This window comes from Rattus norvegicus, chromosome 1, assembly GCF_021556685.1.
Source record: "Rattus norvegicus strain SHRSP/BbbUtx chromosome 1, alternate assembly SHRSP_T2T, whole genome shotgun sequence".
In the NCBI taxonomy this organism is placed as follows: domain Eukaryota; kingdom Metazoa; phylum Chordata; class Mammalia; order Rodentia; family Muridae; genus Rattus; species Rattus norvegicus.
The window spans coordinates 146,770,357-146,790,973 of record NC_141534.1 but is presented as its reverse complement, the minus strand read 5'-3'; the positions used below and the strand labels follow the sequence as shown (position 1 = coordinate 146,790,973).

The following is a 20,617-nucleotide window of genomic DNA, read 5'->3' as shown; positions in this document are numbered from 1 at the left end:
AAGGAAAGCAGAAAACTCTAAAACTCCCAAGGTCCCCACCGGTCTCCTGCCTGTTGGCTCTGAACTTCACTCAAAGACCAAAACTGAACACCCAGGCTTGTCTATTAGAGACACTGTGGGGTGGGGGCGGGGTGAGGCTGTGGGGACAGCCAAAGACAACCACCGGAGCAGAAAGCAGCCAGACTCAAAAGAGCATGAAAAGATTGCTGTACACCATGCCAAGGGCAAAATGTAGCAAAAAGGACCAGAGATAGGAGGCCAACAGGTATAAAGTATAATGAGCCAGAAGAGGGTGAAGAATGGCTGCTGTGTGTGTGTGTGTGTGTGTGTGTGTGTGTGTGTGTGTGTGTCCGTGTGTTCAGGCAGGTGTTTTTCTAAGAATGGAAAATTCAAGTGCAGCTTAACATTAGCTTCGGTGTAAAACCTATAGATTTTTGTATGGCCGATGAGATTTAAGAAGCCTTCGGGGTAGCCTTGGTATGGTTGCGCTTTGTCGCAGAGGCAGGAGAATTATAGAAAGGCTGTGGGGGCTCTATCCCCCTCCAACAAACAAAAACGGAACAACAAAAGAGGCAACGAAGGCGAGATAGCTGAGTGGGTAAAGGCATCAGCTCGCCAAGCCTGACAAACCTAAGTTTGATATCCCATACCTACATGATGGAGGGCGAAATCCAACTCCCCACAAGCTCTCTGATTGCCACACCCACACTGTGGGACTTCCGCACACAAACTCAAACCTCCACAGCTTTTTTCTTTCTACAGATTCCACCCACCTCTATGGGCGGGGCGACTTCAGGGCCTCTTCCGGTTACTTGGAAGCGCTAGTGACTTAGCAACCCAGGAAGCCAATAAAATTTAAGGGTCAAGGCATTGGCCACTAATCAACTGCTGCAGTTGGTGTTGGGGCACTGAGGTCTTCTAGCCTTCTCATGTTACTGGGATTTCTGTCCTTCCCAGCCAGTTGCCAAAAAGTGATGGCATTCCTTCCCAGTATATCTGCCATCCCACAACTACATCATCTGACCTTCGTAAAGACATAGTCCAGCTCAGTTGATAAGGACGCCATGCTCCAAGGGTCGATGCTTTCAACCCAGGGGAGCTGATGCAAAAGACACATAGGAAATGAGTATCCAGCATGTGGGTCCTCTTCGGGGAGACCAGAGAAGGAGGAACAGCAGTTTAAGCCTTTACCCTAAATGCTTTATTTTCCACGACTTATAAACCAAGGCTTATCCAGTCTTAGGTCCCTAAGGGGCCAGAGGTCCCACCATGCAAAACAGCAAACAGAGCCAAGACTTAAGGAAAGGCTGTTAGTGTATGATGGGCATTTCTGGTTTCCATATCCGGGGCTCAGCTGTGTGAAAAAAGGCAGAAGTTTTTAGCCCGTGGTGTCTGGGCTGAATAAAGGAATGTGAGAGATGAGGACACTTGGAGATGCAGTAAGAATCCTATCTTTCCTGGGCCTTACTGGAGCCATGCCACAGGACTGCATGGAGGCTCTCTCAGAGAGTCAGCCCTCGTTCCTCGAACAGCTGTTTTAGTGCCTCTTCCAGTTGCTGGTTCGTTCCTTGAAGCCCTTTTACCACCTGTGCTGCCCACTCGAAGTACTCCTGGACTCGATGTTCTGACCAGCCTGCACAAGAGTGGACAGAAACCTGCTCGTGTGTTGTCAAGGCCAGCATTGTCTTTTGCCTGTTTCCTGGCAGGCTTTGGTACAAACAAGGCCATAAGATGAATTGCAGTGGTATGATCTGACGACTTCTCCATGACCCACAACTCTGTTCACCCTCCCCCCAGAAGGCTGTCCTAGGAGGATTAGTTGGAGGTGTTAGGACCACCCCTCCCTCCCATTCCCGTTTATTTCTGGGAAGCTGACCAGCCTATGTTTTCAGAAGCTGGACATCCCTCACCCTCTCCTCAGAGCCAGTTGGGGAGCATACCTTTAGGGGTGCAGCGATTCAGGTCCCTTAGATTGTGTAGCTTGTCTGCCAGCTTCACTAGTTTGGCCCCTGGGCTGCTGTGGGGTGCCTGTTCCACCTGTTGCCGCTTTCTTTCCAGTTTGGGCAGAGTCTTGTCATCTGTTACCTCCTCCACCAAGCGTCGAACCTGTGCTCCAAAGTGCAGCTCTACCTCATCCAGGGTAGTATCTGTGTCTTCTACTGTGTCATGGAGCAAGGCCGCCTGGGGATAGGCGGCCATTCAGTATAGTGACACTGCCTACTAGCCAAACGGCACCCATTTTTTATCAGTACTCGTTTCCCCACACCAGCCTCCTGGCAAAGAAGGGTAAAGTTACCTGCAACACCACAATATCAGTGATTCCAGCCTCATGGGTTAGGATCCGGGCTACACCTGGCAGGGGCAAAACAGAAGTCAGACTAGAGGGAGCCAGATGTAGAACCGTACCAGCTGGATGACCTTGGGAAGTCCCTTACCCTCTTGGGATATCGACTGTACTAAGGGAACAATCCTGCCTACTACCCAGGTGAGGCTTACACGGCATAACGCATGAAAAGTGGTTGATACAACGCTTTGGACTCGAAGAAGGCGCTCAATAATTTATACTCGCTCTGTGTTCTCGTCCCAGTCAGTCCCCACCCGCCGAGAGAACTGCTTCCCAACCGGCACGCCCACCGATGGGGTGATTGATGTAGGGAGTCCCTTCAGGATCTTTCCGTCGCTGCTGTCGGTGTTTTTGAGCGGCGAAGTCAGCAGCCTCCAGCAGCTGAGCTGCCTCCGATCCCATCGCGCGGGTGGCGCGGGGGACTGAAGCTTCGGAGTTCGAACGGATCACCTATAGCGCCGCCTGGCGCCTCGGAGGCTCGCAGAATGGAGCTATTTCTAACAAGCTGTAATTCATTCCTTTCTCCCCTCCCCCAACGTTTGTGCGCGTGCAAGTCTCCACCTTAGTTTTAGAGACAAAGACTCTCCTTGAACCTGTAGCCAAGGTATTTAGCAAGAGTAGCTACCGAACGAATTTCAAGGAGTCTCCTGTTTCCACCTCCCCAGCACAACAGTCATAGGTCGCCACCCCCAGCTTTTTACCCGGCTGTTGCATTAATCTGAATGCAAGTCTTTATTCTTGTGCATCAAGCACCTTATCCACTGAGCCATCATTCCAGTCCCCATGGAGGTTTTTTAAAGGCTGAGATCCTGGATATAGAAAACAGTTTTTCAACAATCACAGCGGCTTGGTGCTCTGGTCTCTGCTCCAGGTTCAAGGACATAGTATCCTGGCTCTCGGAAAACAGAGACAAAATCAGAAACGATGGTTTCACAGAGTGCTGTGTGTATAGAGCTGGAAGGCACAGGTGGCCGTGGGCCCGTGAGGAAAGCCCATTTTATCTAGACTGGGAGGCAGAGGCAGCTTCTTCCATGAGAAAAAGGCCATCTACAACCTGGCAAGGCCCAGAACGTTTTCAAAGTGCTTCAGACATAGTTCTCCCCACAGGGTCAGTCTCTGTTACCATGAGCATCTAAACCTAACATCTTGGTCCTAACAATGCTAGGATTTGACCTTCTGGAGAATTGGATCTTGTTCAGTTGCTTCAGATTTGGGCTCCTGGGAGGCAGCATGGTTTCTATAGAAACTGTTTACATTAATCTCTTGAACCATAAGGGAGCCTGCTTCAGTCTCCAGACCTCTGCTTTGGGCCCCTGAGGTAATGAGTCTTGTCCCCGCTGTTTCAGGAACATAATGTCACCTAGCTTTGGTAAGCACTGGAATAATCCTTCACTCTTTATTGGCCGCCAAGCTTTGGATCTTCTGGAGAAATCCCGTCTTAGTGTCAGCAGCTCTGAAGTATGAGGGATAAGCAAGATGTTGGAGTCTCCCTGACGGGTTCTGAGAAATGGAGATAGCTAGCTAGCTGCTAAGGGTATTCCAACCAGGCAGGTAGCTTTTGTGTCTGTGCTGGTGGCTGGGGAGATAAGGCTCAGGGGAAGCTTCATGACAGGACTCTCCAGCAGGCTTGGTGGTTGCCATGTCACAGAGGTTCCGGAGGGATGCCCCACAGGCCGAACAGAGGTTTCTAGGGATTAAAATGGAATAGCCAGTATTCCCGAGGCGTCCATAGCAGCCTAGAAGTTGAGGGATGGGTAGACAGAAACACATTTGGCTTTACGTGTTCGTTTCTTTTCTTTCTCCCTTGGCATTCCTTTCCTCCTTTCTGCTTAGGAAATTTGGAGCCAGTTTGTAGGCAGTTTGGAGCCAAAGGCCTCACATTTCCCAGCTGATGATAGGCCCTAATCACTCTCATCTTCCTACAAGCCTGTAACAGAGGAGTTTCCACTTCTGGGAATCTTGGTACTTTAATGTCAGGTTCCTTACTGTCTGTAGCCAAGGCTTAGAACCCATACTGGATTCCCATACTGGACTACAACTGAGGTGGAGGTGACTTCTCATGGGCCTCCAGAGGAATCCAGGGCTTCTGCTGACAGGCCTGTGTGTGGGACTGCTTTTCAGTTGGATGAACCTCGCTCAGCCAACCGACCTCTCAGGTATACTTTCCCTATCCTCTGAGGGTGATTTGGGGAATTGGGAGAGCTGCCAGTGGTGGGTGGAGAGAGCCTCCTCTTCTCTTCTGTTAGGGACTTGGACCCCATTTTGCACTTTGAACAGGGTGCCAGGGATGTGGGTAACCTCCCTTCTCTATAGACGTCTTGCTTCTCTCCAGCACTGGCTCACCACCCCCATTTGTGTCAGACTACACGGGATGCCGAAGGCCGCCACTACCCTGGTTTTTTCTGTCCTCGCCTCTCTGATACTCCCGAGGAAGCCTACTGTTGCCACCTGCAGGCTGCTGGGGGTTCCTGCTGTACCCTGGATGAATTTGAGGCCCTGTACCAAGTAAACTTGTCTACTCTTCAGCCCCCACCCATCCTCAGGTAAGAACTCTAGCCCCCAGATTCACAGAACACTGACAGGGCGCTTCAGTGTTTTGGGCTCTGTCCTTGAATTCTGCGTTGGGAGACTTGTAGCTTCCAGACTAGTGGAGAGGAAGTCACCTAAATCATAATTACAAACAATACTGTAAAAATTGAAAACGAAGTAACGGAAGCTGCTTTATGTCCTAAGGGGTTTGGACGGTGTTAATAAAGAGGATCTTGTAGTCCATGGACACATTGTAGTAGGGGGTTTAATTCTGAATCTAGCCGTGTTCGTCTTCAAGGTATTGCGAGCTCCCAAATTTGTTTGCAAAATATGCGCACATAGTCTATATTTATCCCGCGCTTTCTCGGGACTCTTGGCTCTGTAAACCCTGACTTGTACAGTGCAGCCAGTGTACAATTTTGATTCTCTCCTCTCTCCCTAGAGGCCCAGGCCCGCTCTTAGCACTGGGCATCTACAGTCTACTGTTGATGGCATTGATGACTGCAGATTTCGTGCACTTCTGCCGTGGTCCGGGACGGAGAGAAAGGCAAAACTCCCGCGGCCGCCGCCTTTCCTTTCGGGCCTCTGCCGCGCGCCCCCTACAGGTCCCAGTGGGAACAGACTAAGACGCTCGGGAAGCATCCTTGACCGTGCGCCTGCGCCCGCGCCTGCGCAACGCGGCCGAGTACCCTGCCCTTGCAACCTCTTCTTGGCCTCGCCTTCTTTGGCGTAACCCTGACGCATTGCTGGGGCGGGGCAGTCACCGGCATCTTCCGGAGCCCAGGGCTACCTTAGCTCCAGTGACTGTGCCTGCACCGGCTCTTGGAGCTCAGCTTCGTGATGACTGTGAGTGGTCCGGGGACCCCCGAGCCCCGACCTTCCGACCCCGGGGTGCGTACTGATTCTCCTGCGACATCTCCCCTTCGCACATGCGCCTTCGTACCTGGACTCCGTCACTTCTTTCTAGCCCTATATGGGACTCTGCCCGGACCCGGCTCCTCTTCCAACCGCGCTGCTCTGCTCACCGTCTTTCTCTCCATAGGCCAGCTCAGCCGAGGAGCTGCGGAAGGAGGGCAACGAGCTGTTCAAATGCGGGGATTACGAGGGCGCCTTGACCGCCTACACCCAGGCCCTGAGTCTTGGCGCGACACCCCAGGACCAGGCTATTTTGCACCGAAACCGGGCTGCTTGCCACCTCAAGCTGGTGAGGGGGTCGGGTTGCTCTAACCTGGTTCTACCTGTGCCTGGGATTGTCCATAGCCGCTGCTGTGCGCAGCAGCTGGGCATTTTCTAGCCACCCACAATTGCCAGTGGTCTTTAGGCATGGGTGGTGAGGGATCAGGTGGCTCAGTAAAACAGGGGTGTCGTTGCCACTCGATTAGTTCCTCTCAGGCTCCTGATCTTTCTTACAGGAAGATTACAGCAAAGCAGAATCAGAGGCATCTAAAGGTAGGGGGGTGTGGGCCCTCGTACGGAGCAATGGGTTTTCTGTGGTGGGCAAGGACTCTGGGACCACCGAGCCATCCCTTTCTCCTCCTTTGGTCCCAGACACTCGTCTTTCTACTTGCTTTCCCACTTCTTCGGCCTTTCCTTTTCTGCAGCTGCCCTCACCTTTTCTGAGGCTGAAGCACAGAGCTCCACATTCGTACCCCTATCTTCCTTTGGCCCTCAAGATCTATCCTTACTGCTCTTGCCTGGAGACGGTGGCCTCATGGGTGCTGATAGAGCTCCTGTTTGTGCTCAGCCATTGAAAAGGACGGTGGGGATGTCAAAGCACTTTATCGACGAAGCCAAGCCCTAGAGAAGCTGGGCCGCCTGGACCAGGCTGTCCTTGACCTGAAGAGATGTGTGAGCCTAGAACCCAAGAACAAAGTTTTCCAGGAGTCCCTGAGGAACATTGGGGGCCAGATTCAGGAGAAGGTATGTGAAGAGCCAAGAGAAGTTGGGGACTTCCTGGGTCTGGGTCAAGGATATAGACACAGTGCTCCAGACGGGAGCTACTGGTAACAAACACACATTAATAATGCTTGAAGTGGGGGCTGGGGATTTAGCTCAGTGGTAGAGCACTTACCTAGGAAGCGCAAGGCCCTGGGTTCGGTCCCCAGCTCCGAAAAAAAGAACCAAAAAAAAAATAATAATAATGCTTGAAGTGTGGTTCTTCGGTGTATGTATACGTTTGTACTTGGCAAAGAATGAGGCAGGTAGGTGGTGTGGATGTGGGTGTGTGGGCTCTTACAGTACCTGGGGAAAGTAGGAATTGATTTGGCTCCATAAGGCCGAAGTACATTAGCATATCAAAGCTGTAAAGAAACAGGTGATGATCTAGTTAGCCTTAGACTCACTACGTGGCCAAAGCTGGCCTCGAACCCCTGATTCTCTTGCTTCCAAAAACATTTTTATTTTTACTTTTTTTAGACAGGGTTTCACGCAACCTAGGCTAGTCCTGGACTTGCTGCATGGCTGTGGATGGCCTTAACTTCCTACCTACACCTCCCAAGTGTTGGAGTTTCAGATGTCTGACTTTTTTTTTTTTTTTTTCCTTCGGAGCTGGGGACCGAACCCAGGGCCTTGCGCTTCCTAGGCAAGTGCTCTACCACTGAGCCAAATCCCCAACCCCCAGATGTCTGACTTTTATTTCAGTTTTGTTTATAGTAAGAGAGACTTGGGACTTGCCTGTATACTCAGCAAGGAGAGAACAAAACTAAACAGACTAGGTCAGTGCTGTTTCTGAGAAATGATCGTGTGTGACCAGACAGGGCTCTGCTGATTGGTAAACGGAAAAGCAAGATATGTGGTATTACATATAGGAACGCACTCTGTCGCTGACTTAAGGACCCAAATAATATGTCATGTCTGGGAACATTTGGGTGCATCTGTGTAAGTCCGATGAAAAATACTAACATTTTACAATAAAAGCCGGGCGGTGGTGCACACCTTTAATCCCAGCACTTGGGAGGCAGAGGCAAGCAGACCTCTGGGTTAAAGGCCAGCCTGGTCTACAGAATGAGTTCCAGGACAGCCAGAGCTACATAGTGAGACTCTGACTTAAAAAAACAAACAATAAAAATAAAGGCCTGTTAAAAATGTACACCAGGCCAGTGGGGTGGTACACACCTTTAATATCCCAGAGGCAGAGAAAGGCAGATGTCTGTGAATTTGAGACCAGCCTGATTTACAAAGTGCATTCTAGGGCAGCCAGGACTGTTTCACAGAGAAACCCTGTTGTGAAAAAAAACCAACAACAAACTGTCCACTAAAGGCCAAACCTGGTGGGTGGTGCATACCTTTAATCACAGCACTCAGGAGCAGAAGCAGACAGATCTTTGTGAGTTCAAGACCAGCCTGGGCTACATTTAAAAAAAAAGAAAAGTGTGTGTGTGTGTGTGTGTGTGTGTGTGTGTGTGTGTGTGTGTTTATTAAAATGGTTCAAGACCAGCCTGGGCTGTATTTTAAAAAACAAGAAAAAAGAGAATGAGTGTTTGTATGTGTGTGTTGTGTTTATGAAAATGGTAATATTAGAAGAATGGGGTTAAAGAGGTTTTCCAAAAAATACCTTGCTTTAACACACACACACACACACACACACACACACGCACGCACGCACGCACGCACGCACGCACGCACACACACACACACACACACAGCATCAACAGGAGTGTTAGCAGCTACCTCATAACCTTCCGGCCTCTTGTAAGTGACTGTCAAGTGCAGTGCAATAGCAGCATGTCCATTAGGCTGCTGTAGTATGATGGCCGGCATTTGCTGGGAGCTGGTTTCCTTGCAGCTAACAAATGCCTTCCATCTGAAGGCACTTCCTTTGGCATCAGCAAGCCCTCGTGCCCAAGCAGGGCGTAGTTCAGAGAGGGCCCTGGGAAGTTTAGGAGGAGATGCCTGGCAAGTCTCTTCCTGCCTGTCATGGTTGCTAGCTGTTGGCCCTGAGCTCTGAGCCTCCCAGAAGAGGGAGCCAGGGAGAACTCCTAGGAAATAGGACATGTCTGACGAAGACGGGTGATTTATTCTGTGCTCTGTTGCTCTGTCGTAGGTGCGGTACATGTCCTCCACAGATGCCAAAGTGGAACAGATGTTTCAGATACTGTTGGACCCCAAAGAGAAAGGCACAGAGAAGAAGCAGAAGGTATGGGTCCTGGAGTGGGCCACTAGAGCTCTTGCACATCCTTCTGTGCTCAGTGGTGTGGGCCTCTGGTGTCCTGCTGACCTGCTCTGTTGTAGGCTGAACCTTGAGGCATGCCTCCTGCATAGAAGCTCGTGAGTCCTTAATGTGAAGCAAGGAAAGGGAACTGGTGTTCACAGAGCACCTTGGTGGCCACCCTGGAGCCAGGATCTGGCACACAATGTGACTGAGATGCTGTCTTTGCTCTTGAAGCCCTGCTAGGGATTCCACTCTAGCCATCACTCAGGAGAGCAAGCTCTCCAGTCTACTTGAAGAGAGGGAAGCTGCAGTTCCAAGAGGTTGAATTTATAGCTACCACCTCTTGGATGCTAAGGGGAATCTTTGAGGTCTAGAGCTCAGGGCCTTTCTGCTCACCCTGCCTTTGGAGATATGTTGTGTCAACATTAGAATGTACTTCCTCTGGTATAGGCTTCTCAGAACCTTGTGGTACTGGCCCGAGAGGATGCTGGAGCCGAGAAGATCTTCCGGAGCAATGGGGTTCAGCTTTTGCAGCGCCTACTGGACACGGGAGAGACTGACCTCATGCTGGCAGCCCTGCGCACACTGGTCGGCATTTGCTCTGAGCACCAGTCTCGGGTATGTGGTGTGGAGAGGACCAGTTACTGCTTCCGTCTGTGTGTCTGTCTGTCTACTAATGTCTGCGCTTTCATTCCTCATCTTGTTCCAAAACCAGCTTAAAGCACAGACAGATCCAGAGTGACACAGACACAACCAGAAGGGAAAAATAAAAAGGACAGAAAAGACCCCCACACATAGGGTGGAGTAGGAACAGAAAGGACAAACAGCCCTGTTACACCTTGAGCGTTTTCCTGAAGACAGTCCACAGGGACACCTGGTCACTGCCCCACTCAACGCTGTTCAGAAAGGGGTGTTGAATGTGCTCTAAAGGGCTGACTCCTTTATCTCCAGAGAGGAGAGATGTCAGTGATGTCACCAGCAGCATCTCCCCTTAGTTCTAGTGACCCGATTAGCAGCATGGACTGTTGTCTGGTGTGGACAGTACGGCAAGGATAGCCTTGCTTCTGGACCAGGAAAGTCCATGGCCCCAGCTCTTGCCTGTGCTGGCTGGACCCAGGAGATAGGAACTTGGCCTCTGGTTCATCAGTATGTTTTTATGTATATATACGTGCTTATTTAGAGTCAGGGTCGTCTTCTGTAGTCTAGGCTGTCTTCAATTCATGTTCCCTCTGGGATCACAGCATGTACTGCCATGCTGGGCTCCTTGATTGCTTTTAGAGGAAGCTCCAGTTCCAAGAAGGGTAGATTTGGATGTAGTCGATGAAATCCCTTGAGGCCAAGCCTGGGCTATCCTTTGACTAGTCCAACCGTGACACCCCATAGCATCCTCTAGCTCCCAGAGGTCTATGTGAGCTGAGACGAACCCATTAGACCTCCTGGGCTCTCTGGCTTACAAGAGCGATGACTAGGCCTTGCGGATCTGCCCATGCATGTTCACACCCTCAAGCGCATGCAGACCTTAGTGCTGGGGTTGGGAAGGAACTGGCATCAGTCAGGAAGCTCTATTAAGGTGTGCCTTCTTCTGGAGGAGACATGAGACCGAGTAGTCACTCTTGGGGCTTGTCTTCTCTCAAGCGTCAGTGAGCCGAGGTGGATGGGGATTCTGGAATTTCTCCTCCTCTTCTTCCTCCTATCTCTTCCTCCTTGTTTTCAGACACTGGATATGTGGCTTGGCTGTCCTAGAACTGACTGCTATCCAGCCTCTGTCTGGGATTGCAGGTGATGCCACCACAACCAAATGAGATGCTTTCCTTTGACCCGCCCAGCCAGGAAGCATGGCATGACCCCAGGTCATACCTGCATGGCCCCAGGTTATAACCATTAGACACACCTACTTTCCTTGGAGCTGGCCCTTCCACCCAGGTGTTTACTCACTTTCTGACCATACTCACTAACTCACCATTAGGAATCACCGTGGCTGCCCCTTACCAACCAGAGCCTCTGTCTGACTCTTTCCCTCCTTAGACAGTGGCGACCCTGAGTGTCCTAGGAACTCGGAGAGTCGTCTCCATCCTGGGTGTGGAAAACCAGGCTGTGTCGCTGGCAGCCTGCCACCTGCTGCAGGTTATGTTTGATGCCCTCAAGGAAGGTGTCAAGAAAGGCTTCCGAGGCAAAGAAGGTGCCATTATCGTGGGTGAGTGGAAGCCGGTCTGGTCCCTTGGATGGTAGTGTTGTGGATGCGGATGAGGCTGAACCCAGTCAGCCAGTTTCTCAGGGTGAGATACGCAGTTCCAGGTTGTTCCGAAATGTGGCTTAGTGGTGATATTGTACTCTAAATTCTTTCGTTTTGTTTTGCCGAGAACATGCTGGTTTAGGGCTTGCCAGGTAGCACATAGGCTCTCAGTCCTCTGGCCTCAGCCTCCCAAGTGCTGACATCATAGGTCTGAGGCCCCATACCCAGCTTTTCCTCTGGGATCTAATAGCCAGGGTGCTTGAGGAGAGGTAGGCTCAGCTCAGAGCCCAGGAGGGAATCCTCCTTTGCCTGAGTCTCTCTGACTCTTGGGGAGTTCAGCAGTTACACAGGGCTGGGTCACTGTAGAGCCCAGTAATGTACCTCGCTCTGTTGTGCTGTTTTGCTTTTTTTTTTTAATTTTTATTTATTTATTTTATGTGAGTACACTGTAGCTGTCTTCAGACACTCCAGAAGATGGTATCAGATCCCATTACAGATGGTTGTGAGTCACCATGTGGTTGCTGGGAATTGAACTCGGGACCTCTGGAAAAGCAGTCAGTGCTCTTAACTGCTGAGCCATCTCTGCAGCCCTGTGCTGTTTTGTTCTGCAGAAGACTGAACCCGTTATGTCACAGGCATTGATCACTAATGTGTATTGTTGCCAGATCCTGCCCGGGAGCTGAAGGTTCTCATCAGTAACCTCTTGGAGCTTCTGACTGAGATGGGGGTCTCTGGCCAAGGCCGGGACAATGCCCTGACCCTCCTCATTAAAATGGTACCTCGGAAGTCACCGAAAGATCCCAACAACAGCCTCACACTCTGGGTCATTGATCAAGGTAAGTGGTGCGGTTTAGAAAAACCTGCTTGGGTGTCTGAGGCCTGCTTCTCTGTACAACTGACAAGAAAAGTAATCACACACAGCCATGAGTTATCCTGAGCTGCCCTCCTGTAGCCCGTGTAACCCCTGCGAGACCCTCCAGTTGCGTGTATGTGTGTCATGAATGTGTGTACGTTGGACAGTCCTGAAGAGTGTGTGTGTGTGTGTGTGTGTGTGTGTGTGTGTGTGTGTGTGTGTTCAAATGCCATGACCCTAGTGAAAGTCAAGATAGCCAAGCCAAGGTTGATTTTCTCCTCCTACCATGTGGGGCCGGGGGATTGAAATCAGGTCAGTCAGACTTGGCAGCAAGCACCTTTATCTGCTGAGCCATCTCACTGGCCCATTTGAAGTTTTTCTTAGTGCTTAGCTGTCATTGCTACACTTGGAGGAAGAAGACGGCTAAGTCATAATGTAGTAGGGTACACTTCTCACTTTCCAAAATGATAAGTAAGAGATAAGGAAGAAAGGACTCGGGAAGGCCCTGCCCGGCAGCCCTCTGCAGTGGTCCATGGAGCCTGCTTCTGTTTCCTCCATGGATTCACACTGTCATGCTCTGTTTGAACTCTGACCTCCCTGACTGAGAGGTGGCCTTGCTTTTCTCTGCATGTCCTGGGCTGTCTCCCTTTAGGGGTTGGCACCAGTGCTCTACTGTCTCCCTGGGGTATCTTTCCAGGTCTGAAAAAGATTCTGGAGGTGGGGGGCTCTGTGCCGGAGGCCGCCGGGGAGCTCACGGTGACCGCAAACAGCCGCATGAGTGCCTCCATCCTCCTCAGCAAGCTGTTTGATGACCTAAAGTGCGATGCTGAGCGGGAGAACTTCCACCGACTCTGTGAGAACTACATCAGGTGAGGGAGCATGCGGCTCTCCCGTTGCTGCGGCTGCCAGCGAGAAAGCATGGAGGGCAATCCTAAGGGAGGACTAGGAAGCTAAAGTGATCCCCAACACCCCCACCTCAGTGCTTAGTTACTTTTCTTTCTTTTTTTTTTTTTTTCTTTCTTTTTTTTTTTTTTCGGAGCTGGGGATCAAACCCAGGGCCTTGCGCTTGCTAGGCAAACGCTCTACCACTGAGCTAAATCCCCAACCCCTTAGTTACTTTTCTATTGCTGTGAAGAGACAACGTGACCAGGGTAGCCTATAAAAGCATCTATTAGGGGCTTAACAGTTTCAGAGGGTGATTAGAATTTATAACCATCATTGCAGAGAGTTTGACAGCCAGCAGGCAGGCATGGAGAGAGAGAGAGAGAGAGACAGAGAGAGAGAGAGAGAGAGAGAGAGAGAGAGAGAGAGAAGAGAGAGACAGAGACAGAGAGACAGAGACAGGGATAGAGAAACAGAGAACAGAGACACAGAGAGTCCACTAATTTGGAAGAATTTGGAAGGAGTGGGCTTTGCAACCTCAAAGCTCATCCTCAGTACCACACCTTCTCCAACAAGGCCACACCTCCTAATCCTTCCCAAAGAGTTCCACCAACTACAGACCAAACATTCAAATTTATGAGTTTATGGGAGACATTCATTCAAAACAACCAACTTATTTTAAGAGGAAAGTCTCACTATGTAGCCCAGGCTGGCCTAGAACTCCTGGGCTCCAGAGTAGCCAGGACATGGAGTTGTATGTGCCAGTGCGCCCAGCTCAAAACCTACTCTTGTTCTAAAGTGACTACACCAGGAAAACTGCAGCAGATGTGTCACGCATGACACATAAGCCAAACACTTAGCTGGATTTCTTTTATAACCCAAGAACTAAACGTGACAGTCTACCCTTGAGGTATTGACAGCTGAGGAGAAGTGACTGACAATAAAAGCTTACAGTGGGATGATCTTAAGGGGTACAGGAAAGCAGTGTGTCTGAGAGTAAGCTTTGTTTGGTGGAGTGTCCCTACCTAGGCCTGAGTGGAGGGCAGTAGTGGAAGGTGGCGAGTGCTGTTGGGATGGTCAGGCTTCCTTTATTAGCTTCTCTTGCTGTTTCTGCCCATCTAGCACCAAGTGCCCCCCTACTGTAGGGGAGACAGGGAGAAGAGGCCCCTTGTGTGTGCTTTGACATGACAGCTATGACTCTGTGCCCCTCAGGAGCTGGTTTGAGGGCCAAGGGCTGGCCGGGAAGCTGCGAGCCATCCAGACAGTGTCCTGCCTTCTGCAGGGCCCATGTGACGCTGGCAACCGGGCCTTAGAGCTGAGCGGTGTCATGGAGAGTGTGATCGCTCTCTGCGCCTCAGAGCAGGAGGAAGAACAGCTGGTGGCAGTGGAAGCACTGATCCATGCAGCCGGCAAAGCCAAGCGAGCCTCATTTATCACTGCCAATGGCGTCGCGCTGCTCAAGGACCTGTACAAGGGCAGTGAGAGGGACAGCATCCGCATCAGAGCACTAGTGGTGAGATGGGAGGGGACTGGTCAGCTGGTGTCTGCTGGGGCAACTCGACACTGTAGGTGAAAGTCCACACAGGACCTCACTGGGGCTTCTGCCACTGAAGGGCTTATGATCATGTGGGAGGTGACCCAGGTACAGAGGATGTCTAGGAATGTATGGTGCCTCACACTGTTCTCTTGCTGGTTAAAAGGCCTATGGAGAAGCAGAAACTGTGTTTGGTCTTTCTGGGCATCCATGAGCCAGCTGTAGACATCACTGTGGGGTCTGGTTCTCCTCCTTGGGTACTGTTGTAGCTTACTCTCTATTGCCGTGACAAACACCATTAACAAAAACAACTTGGAGTGGAAGGCTTTCTTTCATGTTACAGCTTTCTTTGAAAGGGAGGCAGGGCGGGAACCTGGGGCAGGAACTGAAGCAGAGACCATTAAGGAGTGCTGGCTTACTAGCTTCTTCCACATGGTTTGCTCAGTTTGTTTTCTTGTACACCTCAGGACCACCTTCCAGAGATGGCACCTGGGCCTTACTACAGGCCGTCTGATGGAAGCCATTCCTCAACTGAGGTCCCTTGTTCCCAGACGACCCCAGCTTGTGTAAAGTTGACAAAGAACCCACCTAGCACAGACAGTTAGTCCAGGGTTTCTGTCTGGTGAGGATTTAGGACATGGCTCAAGTACAGGGCTTTTCTGTTTTCTTTTGAGCCAGGACTAGCTTATGTAGTCCAGACTGGCTCCAAACTCGTTATAAACCCGAGGCTGGCCTAAAACTTTTGATCATCCTGCCTTTACCTCCAAAGTCTGGGATTATGCGTATGAGCCACTATGTCTGGCCCAAAGTGCTTTTTATGACATGAAAGGGACAGAGTAAGACACAGTGTAGAGCGGGAATGAAGGTAGAAAGAACATAGCTCAGGATACTAGGTGTCAGTTTCGACCAGTCACTGTGTCCTATGCCCACCTCGGTAGGTGGCTGCTGACCAACACTCCCTGTATCTGTCACCTGTGGAGAGGCTGATTAATTCATGTTAGTGGTCTTCCCAGAGCAATGACAGAGGGCCTTGGAGAGATCCAAAGCCTGGTGAGAGAGCCAGGCTGTGGTCTCCATCCTAGGCACCAACCAACTGGCCTTGTCCTCTTCCTCCAGGGACTCTGTAAGCTCGGATCAGCTGGAGGGACTGACTTTAGCATGAAGCAGTTTGCTGAAGGCTCTACTCTCAAACTGGCCAAGCAGTGCCGAAAGTGAGTCGTATTTCTCCATTTCTGGACAGACCTTAAGAGAGGGGGTGGAACTGTAGAGATGCTCAGTGGGTGCGACGGTGAGGGCCTGAGTGTGAACCCCAAGCACCTTATTCAAAAGCTGGGTGTGGTTGCCCACGTACCTGTCACACCTCTGCTGTGGTGGGCAGAGACAGAAGGACCCTAGGGGTTTGCTGACTGCTAGCCTAACTTCAGCTCCCAAGTGAACTGACATCATCCTCTGGTGTGCATATGTGCATATGGAAGATGGAACTCCTTTGTTTCCTGCTATCCATCCCAGGCAGGACCTGCTTTCCCTTAGACAAATCCTCCCAGATCCTCGCTCATAAGTGACAGTGTCAATGTCCAGGTTACCCCTTCTTTCTCCCACTTCTATTTGCTGTCCTATTTTGTTTTTTTGAGATAGGGTCTCACTAAACCCAAACCGGCCTAGAACTTGTGACCGTCCTGTCTCTGCCACCCGAGTGCTGAGATCACAGGCCTGTACCTGTACCATGGTTGGCTCCCACTTCATACCTCTGATCATACCCACGATCATACGTGTCCATAGGTGGCTATGCAATGACCAGATTGATGCGGGTACTCGGCGCTGGGCAGTGGAGGGCCTGGCGTACCTCACCTTTGACGCTGATGTGAAGGAAGAGTTTGTGGAGGACGAGGCTGCTCTGAAGGCCCTGTTCCAGCTCAGCAGGGTAGCTCTGGGGGTTCCTGCTCTCACCTAGGGGTGGGATCTAGGATGTGAGCTTACTGGGCTTTAGCAGGTTACCCATGTCCCTATGATCTTGGGAAGCAGAGCACTGCATTGTGTGGCTTCTGGAAGCACAGTTGCCCTGGAGGAGTTAGGAGCCGGGATTGTGAGCTCTGACTCTGGGGTTGGAGCAGGTCCCAGTCTTCCCCTAGGTTCTAGGTGAGGCTGTGGAGGGTGGCATGGAGGCCTGGCTCAGCTGCTCTGAGCTGGGCTGCTCTGCTGGGACCTCCCTGCTGAATGTCCCTCTCTCCCGGCAGTCTGAAGAGAGGTCGGTACTCTTTGCCGTAGGCTCGGCCCTGGTCAATTGCACCAACAGCTATGACTATGAGGAGCCTGACCCCAAGATGGTGGAGCTGGCTAAGTATGCCAAGCAGCACGTGCCTGAACAGCACCCCAAGGTGCGGGTCTGCAAGGAGGCCTGGGGCCAGGGGGGCAGCAGTTGAGCTGGGTGACCAGTCCTTAGCGAGGGGGGGTGGCTTTCCTTTAAGCTGATTATTTCCAACATGGTCCTCAGTGTCTTCTGTGAGGAAAGTACACATTTTCCTACCTAGCCAGCTAGGGCTCCCTCCCAGACTGCCTTCTCCCGCAGGACAAACCAAGCTTCGTGCGGGCTCGTGTGAAGAAGCTGCTGGCAGCGGGTGTGGTGTCAGCCATGACGTGTATGGTGAAGACGGAGAGCCCAGTGCTGACGAACTCCTGTAGGGAGCTACTCTCCAGGTAAGCCAGCCTGTGCCTCCTAACTCCTGCCTTGGCCTGCAGCTTGCCTCTTGGAGTGGGTGCTATGCTATGTGGGTTGGAGAGCACTCGACCGTCTTCCTTTGTTTGCTTAAGAATGAAATGCCTGTTTGCCAGAACCTTGGGCCATACCCATTCACCATGTCTCTTCCCTGCAGGGTCTTCCTGGCTTTGGTGGAAGAGGTGGAGGATCGAGGTACCGTGGTTGCCCAGGGAGGGGGCAAGGTAAGCTGGCTTCTGACTCCTTTCTGATCCTGAGCCATCCACCTATAAAGCATGACTCAGTGGCTCTGGCTTGGAGGACACTAATAGTGACCAGATGCTTCTGTGGACAGGCGCCCCAGAGTCCTTTGGGGCCATAAAGGTCCTGCGTTTGCCTCCTTTTCCCTCTTTGGCCCCGGGGCCCAGCACAACCCATGTTTAGTACCTAATAGGTGGTTGAGGAAGTGTGGGTGGTTTTAACGAGAGACCTCAGAATGAGGGAGAGTCTGAGCGGGAGTATTCTCAGGCCCATGGAAAGAATGAGAGGAAGGGTGCAGTCAGGATCGATGCTAGACTGGGCACTGACAGGGCTGGGGCTGTTTGATAGGCTCTGCTCCCGCTGGCCCTGGAGGGCACCGACGTCGGGCAGACGAAGGCAGCACAGGCTCTTGCTAAGCTCACCATCACCTCCAACCCAGAGATGACCTTTCCTGGTGAGCGGGTACGTGAATCCTTGCTCTGCCTGTGGCCCTCCTGTTCCTTCATTCTGCCCTGATGGCCCCCGTCCTGGTCTCCCTCTCATGACCAACAGGAAGTGGCGGTATTGCTGAGTCCTGGGGTAGAGGACAGTCACAGAGCCACTGTCTTGGGTGGGCTCCCTGCTGGGGGTCCCTGGAGTTGCATGAGCACTGATGTGTGGGGTTCTATCACAGATCTACGAAGTAGTCCGGCCCCTTGTCTCTCTGCTGCACCTCAGTTGCTCAGGACTGCAGAACTTTGAGGCCCTCATGGCCCTAACGAACCTGGCCGGGATCAGTGAGAGGCTTAGGTAAGGTCCTATGCAGCTTGGCACAGGGATTTGGGTGAGCCCCAGTTACTCACGCTGGAGTTTGGAAGACAGTTCCTGGTCATTCTGTGTGCCTCACAATGACTCCTCTGCCACATACAGAGGACACAGTCATGCCAGGGGTGGCAGGGTGAAGCGCTGGGGCCCTGACTCTGCCCACTACATCCTCCTCCTCTCCTCAGACTGCTGACACTCACTGGCTCACTCACCCTAAGAAAGTCTTTAAGTCATTCTGCCTCAGCTTCCACTCAGAGTTAGTTAGGTATCTAACTGTGGAGTAGTAGCATGGAGAGATGGCTGAGAAAATGCTTATAAAACCCTTCATCAGGCACAAGTGGTGGCTCATGCCAAGGGAGGAAGATTGGCTGTGAGTTCTAGGCCAGACTCCCCAACCTCTCCTGAAAGCCCTTAGTTCCTAGGTATCTGGCCCTGGCAGTAGTCACAGTGAATGTGTATTAGTTGTTAGTACTGTGACCTTGAACACATGACTCACCATGCGGCCCAGTTTCTGCTTTGGCTAAATAGAGACGGTAGCCACCACTATACATGGAGTAAGGTGAACATTAAGGAAGATAATTCAAGCCTGGGGCTATGATGAGCGTCAGGTGAAACAGTTCAGGCAGCTTGGGCAGGTTCAGAGCTCAGATGATTGATGTTTACCGAGCTATCTTCATAACCACCCTGCTTTGCTAAGTTCCAGGACGCTCAACACCCCCATGCTGTGTGTAGCCAGGCCAGAAGGCTAGAAAGCTCTGCAGTTCATAACCCACACAGGAAAGCCTGTGGGCACTGCTAGGGGAGCGCCTCAGCTCAGGGCACAGCCACCTGGGGTAGTGTGGTACAGGATGATATGGAGACTCTAGTCACGTGTGCCAACTTGTCCTGCAGACAGAAGATCCTGAAGGAGAAGGCCGTGCCCATGATTGAGGGCTACATGTTTGAGGAGCATGAGATGATCCGCCGGGCAGCTACAGAGTGCATGTGTAACTTAGCCATGAGCAAAGAGGTGAGGGTCGGTCCAGCCAGTCACCGTGACAGAGATGCCAGCGGCCCTGCACTTTGAGCACACTGTGGGCCGAGGTAGCAGGGTCCTCTCCCCGTCTGTTCGCAGGTACAGGATCTCTTCGAAGCCCAGGGCAACGACCGGTTGAAGCTGCTGGTGCTGTACAGCGGAGAAGATGATGAGCTTCTGCGGAGGGCTGCTGCCGGTGGCCTGGCCATGCTCACCTCCATGCGGCCCTCACTCTGCAGCCGTATCCCACAAGTGGTTAGTTGCCTGTTCTTGTGGGGGGCATGGAGGAGGGTGAGGGAACTAGCAGTTCCTCACATGGTAGCATCGCTCTTCTGTTGGGGAGCTCCCAGGGTACAGATGTGTTTTCTGCCAGAGTCGAGCCTGTTGCTAGGTCTTCACACCCACCATTCCCTACAGACCACGCACTGGCTGGAGATCCTGCAGGCCCTGCTTCTGAGCCCCAATCCGGAGCTGCAGCACCGGGGCACTGTCGTGGTGCTGAACATGATGGAGTCCTCGAAGGAGATCGCCAGCACCCTGATGGAGAGCGAGGTCCTGGAGATCCTGTCAGTGTTGGCCAAGGGCGAGGAGAGCCCAGTCACCAGGGCTGCTGCAGCCTGTCTGGAGAAAGCCGTGGAATATAGACTTATCCAACCCAACCAGGATGGGGAGTGAGGTTCTGCCCTGGACCCACAGCTCATGTGTCTGCTACCCATCACAGCTCTGAGAGTCAGGATAGAAGCAGCGTGGCCAACAGGACTGGGATGCTGGACACTGGCCTTCCTCCCCAGCTGCACTTTGGTGTTCTCTATCCTGGGGACACGCACCACACAGCCCTGCCCTGCCAGCACTCAGAAGGGCCCTGTCTGTACTGTAGAGAGCTGGGAATGGGGAGCACGCATCCCATTCAAGTCTGTGGATTATGGGCATCAAGAAGGAAGGGCACAGTAGCATCCTCACAAGCCGGGAGCATCACCAGAGCCTGCCAGCAGGCTAGTCCCTCTAATAAATCATGTGGAACTAAAGCTCAAGTTTGTTGTGTAGGCGGGGCTGCTGAGGGTGGGACGCTCTGGAGCTGCAGCCTAGTGTGCTTCCCCTGTAAGGAAAGGAAGCCAGTGGGCACATGGAGAATCTGTAGACAAGGCCTTAATATGGGTAAGTCAGGCTGGCTTCAAACTGACGATCCTTTCTCAGCCCTTAAGAGTAGTGCGGGGCTGGAGAGATGGCTCAGTGGTTAAGAGCACTGACTGCTCTTCCAGAGGACCTGAGTTCAAATCCCAGCAACCACATGGTGGCTCACAACCATCTGTATTGAGAGCT

The 20,617-nt window shown here is 51.9% G+C and overlaps 2 protein-coding genes across 6 annotated transcripts; one reads left to right on the top strand and one right to left on the bottom strand.

The window, feature by feature from the left end:
- Positions 1-479: 479 nt before the first annotated feature.
- Hddc3 (HD domain containing 3) lies at positions 480-2,768 on the bottom strand. 2 transcript variants are annotated; one of them, NM_001107528.1, is given in 4 exon segments: positions 480-1,633; positions 1,941-2,181; positions 2,297-2,352; positions 2,635-2,765. In NM_001107528.1, coding segments are annotated over 4 exon segments (540 nt in total). In that variant the 5' UTR covers positions 2,747-2,765; the 3' UTR covers positions 480-1,502.
- A 2,821-nt stretch (positions 2,769-5,589) lies between these two features.
- Positions 5,590-20,322, top strand: Unc45a (unc-45 myosin chaperone A). 4 transcript variants are annotated; one of them, NM_001037647.1, is given in 20 exon segments: positions 5,590-5,764; positions 5,916-6,077; positions 6,286-6,322; positions 6,618-6,793; positions 8,916-9,008; positions 9,474-9,641; positions 11,049-11,217; positions 11,922-12,092; positions 12,807-12,978; positions 14,204-14,504; positions 15,642-15,736; positions 16,305-16,446; positions 16,760-16,900; positions 17,092-17,219; positions 17,396-17,462; positions 17,827-17,940; positions 18,152-18,267; positions 19,174-19,291; positions 19,397-19,552; positions 19,715-20,322. In NM_001037647.1, coding segments are annotated over 20 exon segments (2,835 nt in total). In that variant the 5' UTR covers positions 5,590-5,713; the 3' UTR covers positions 19,973-20,322.
- The last annotated feature ends 295 nt before the right edge of the window (positions 20,323-20,617 follow it).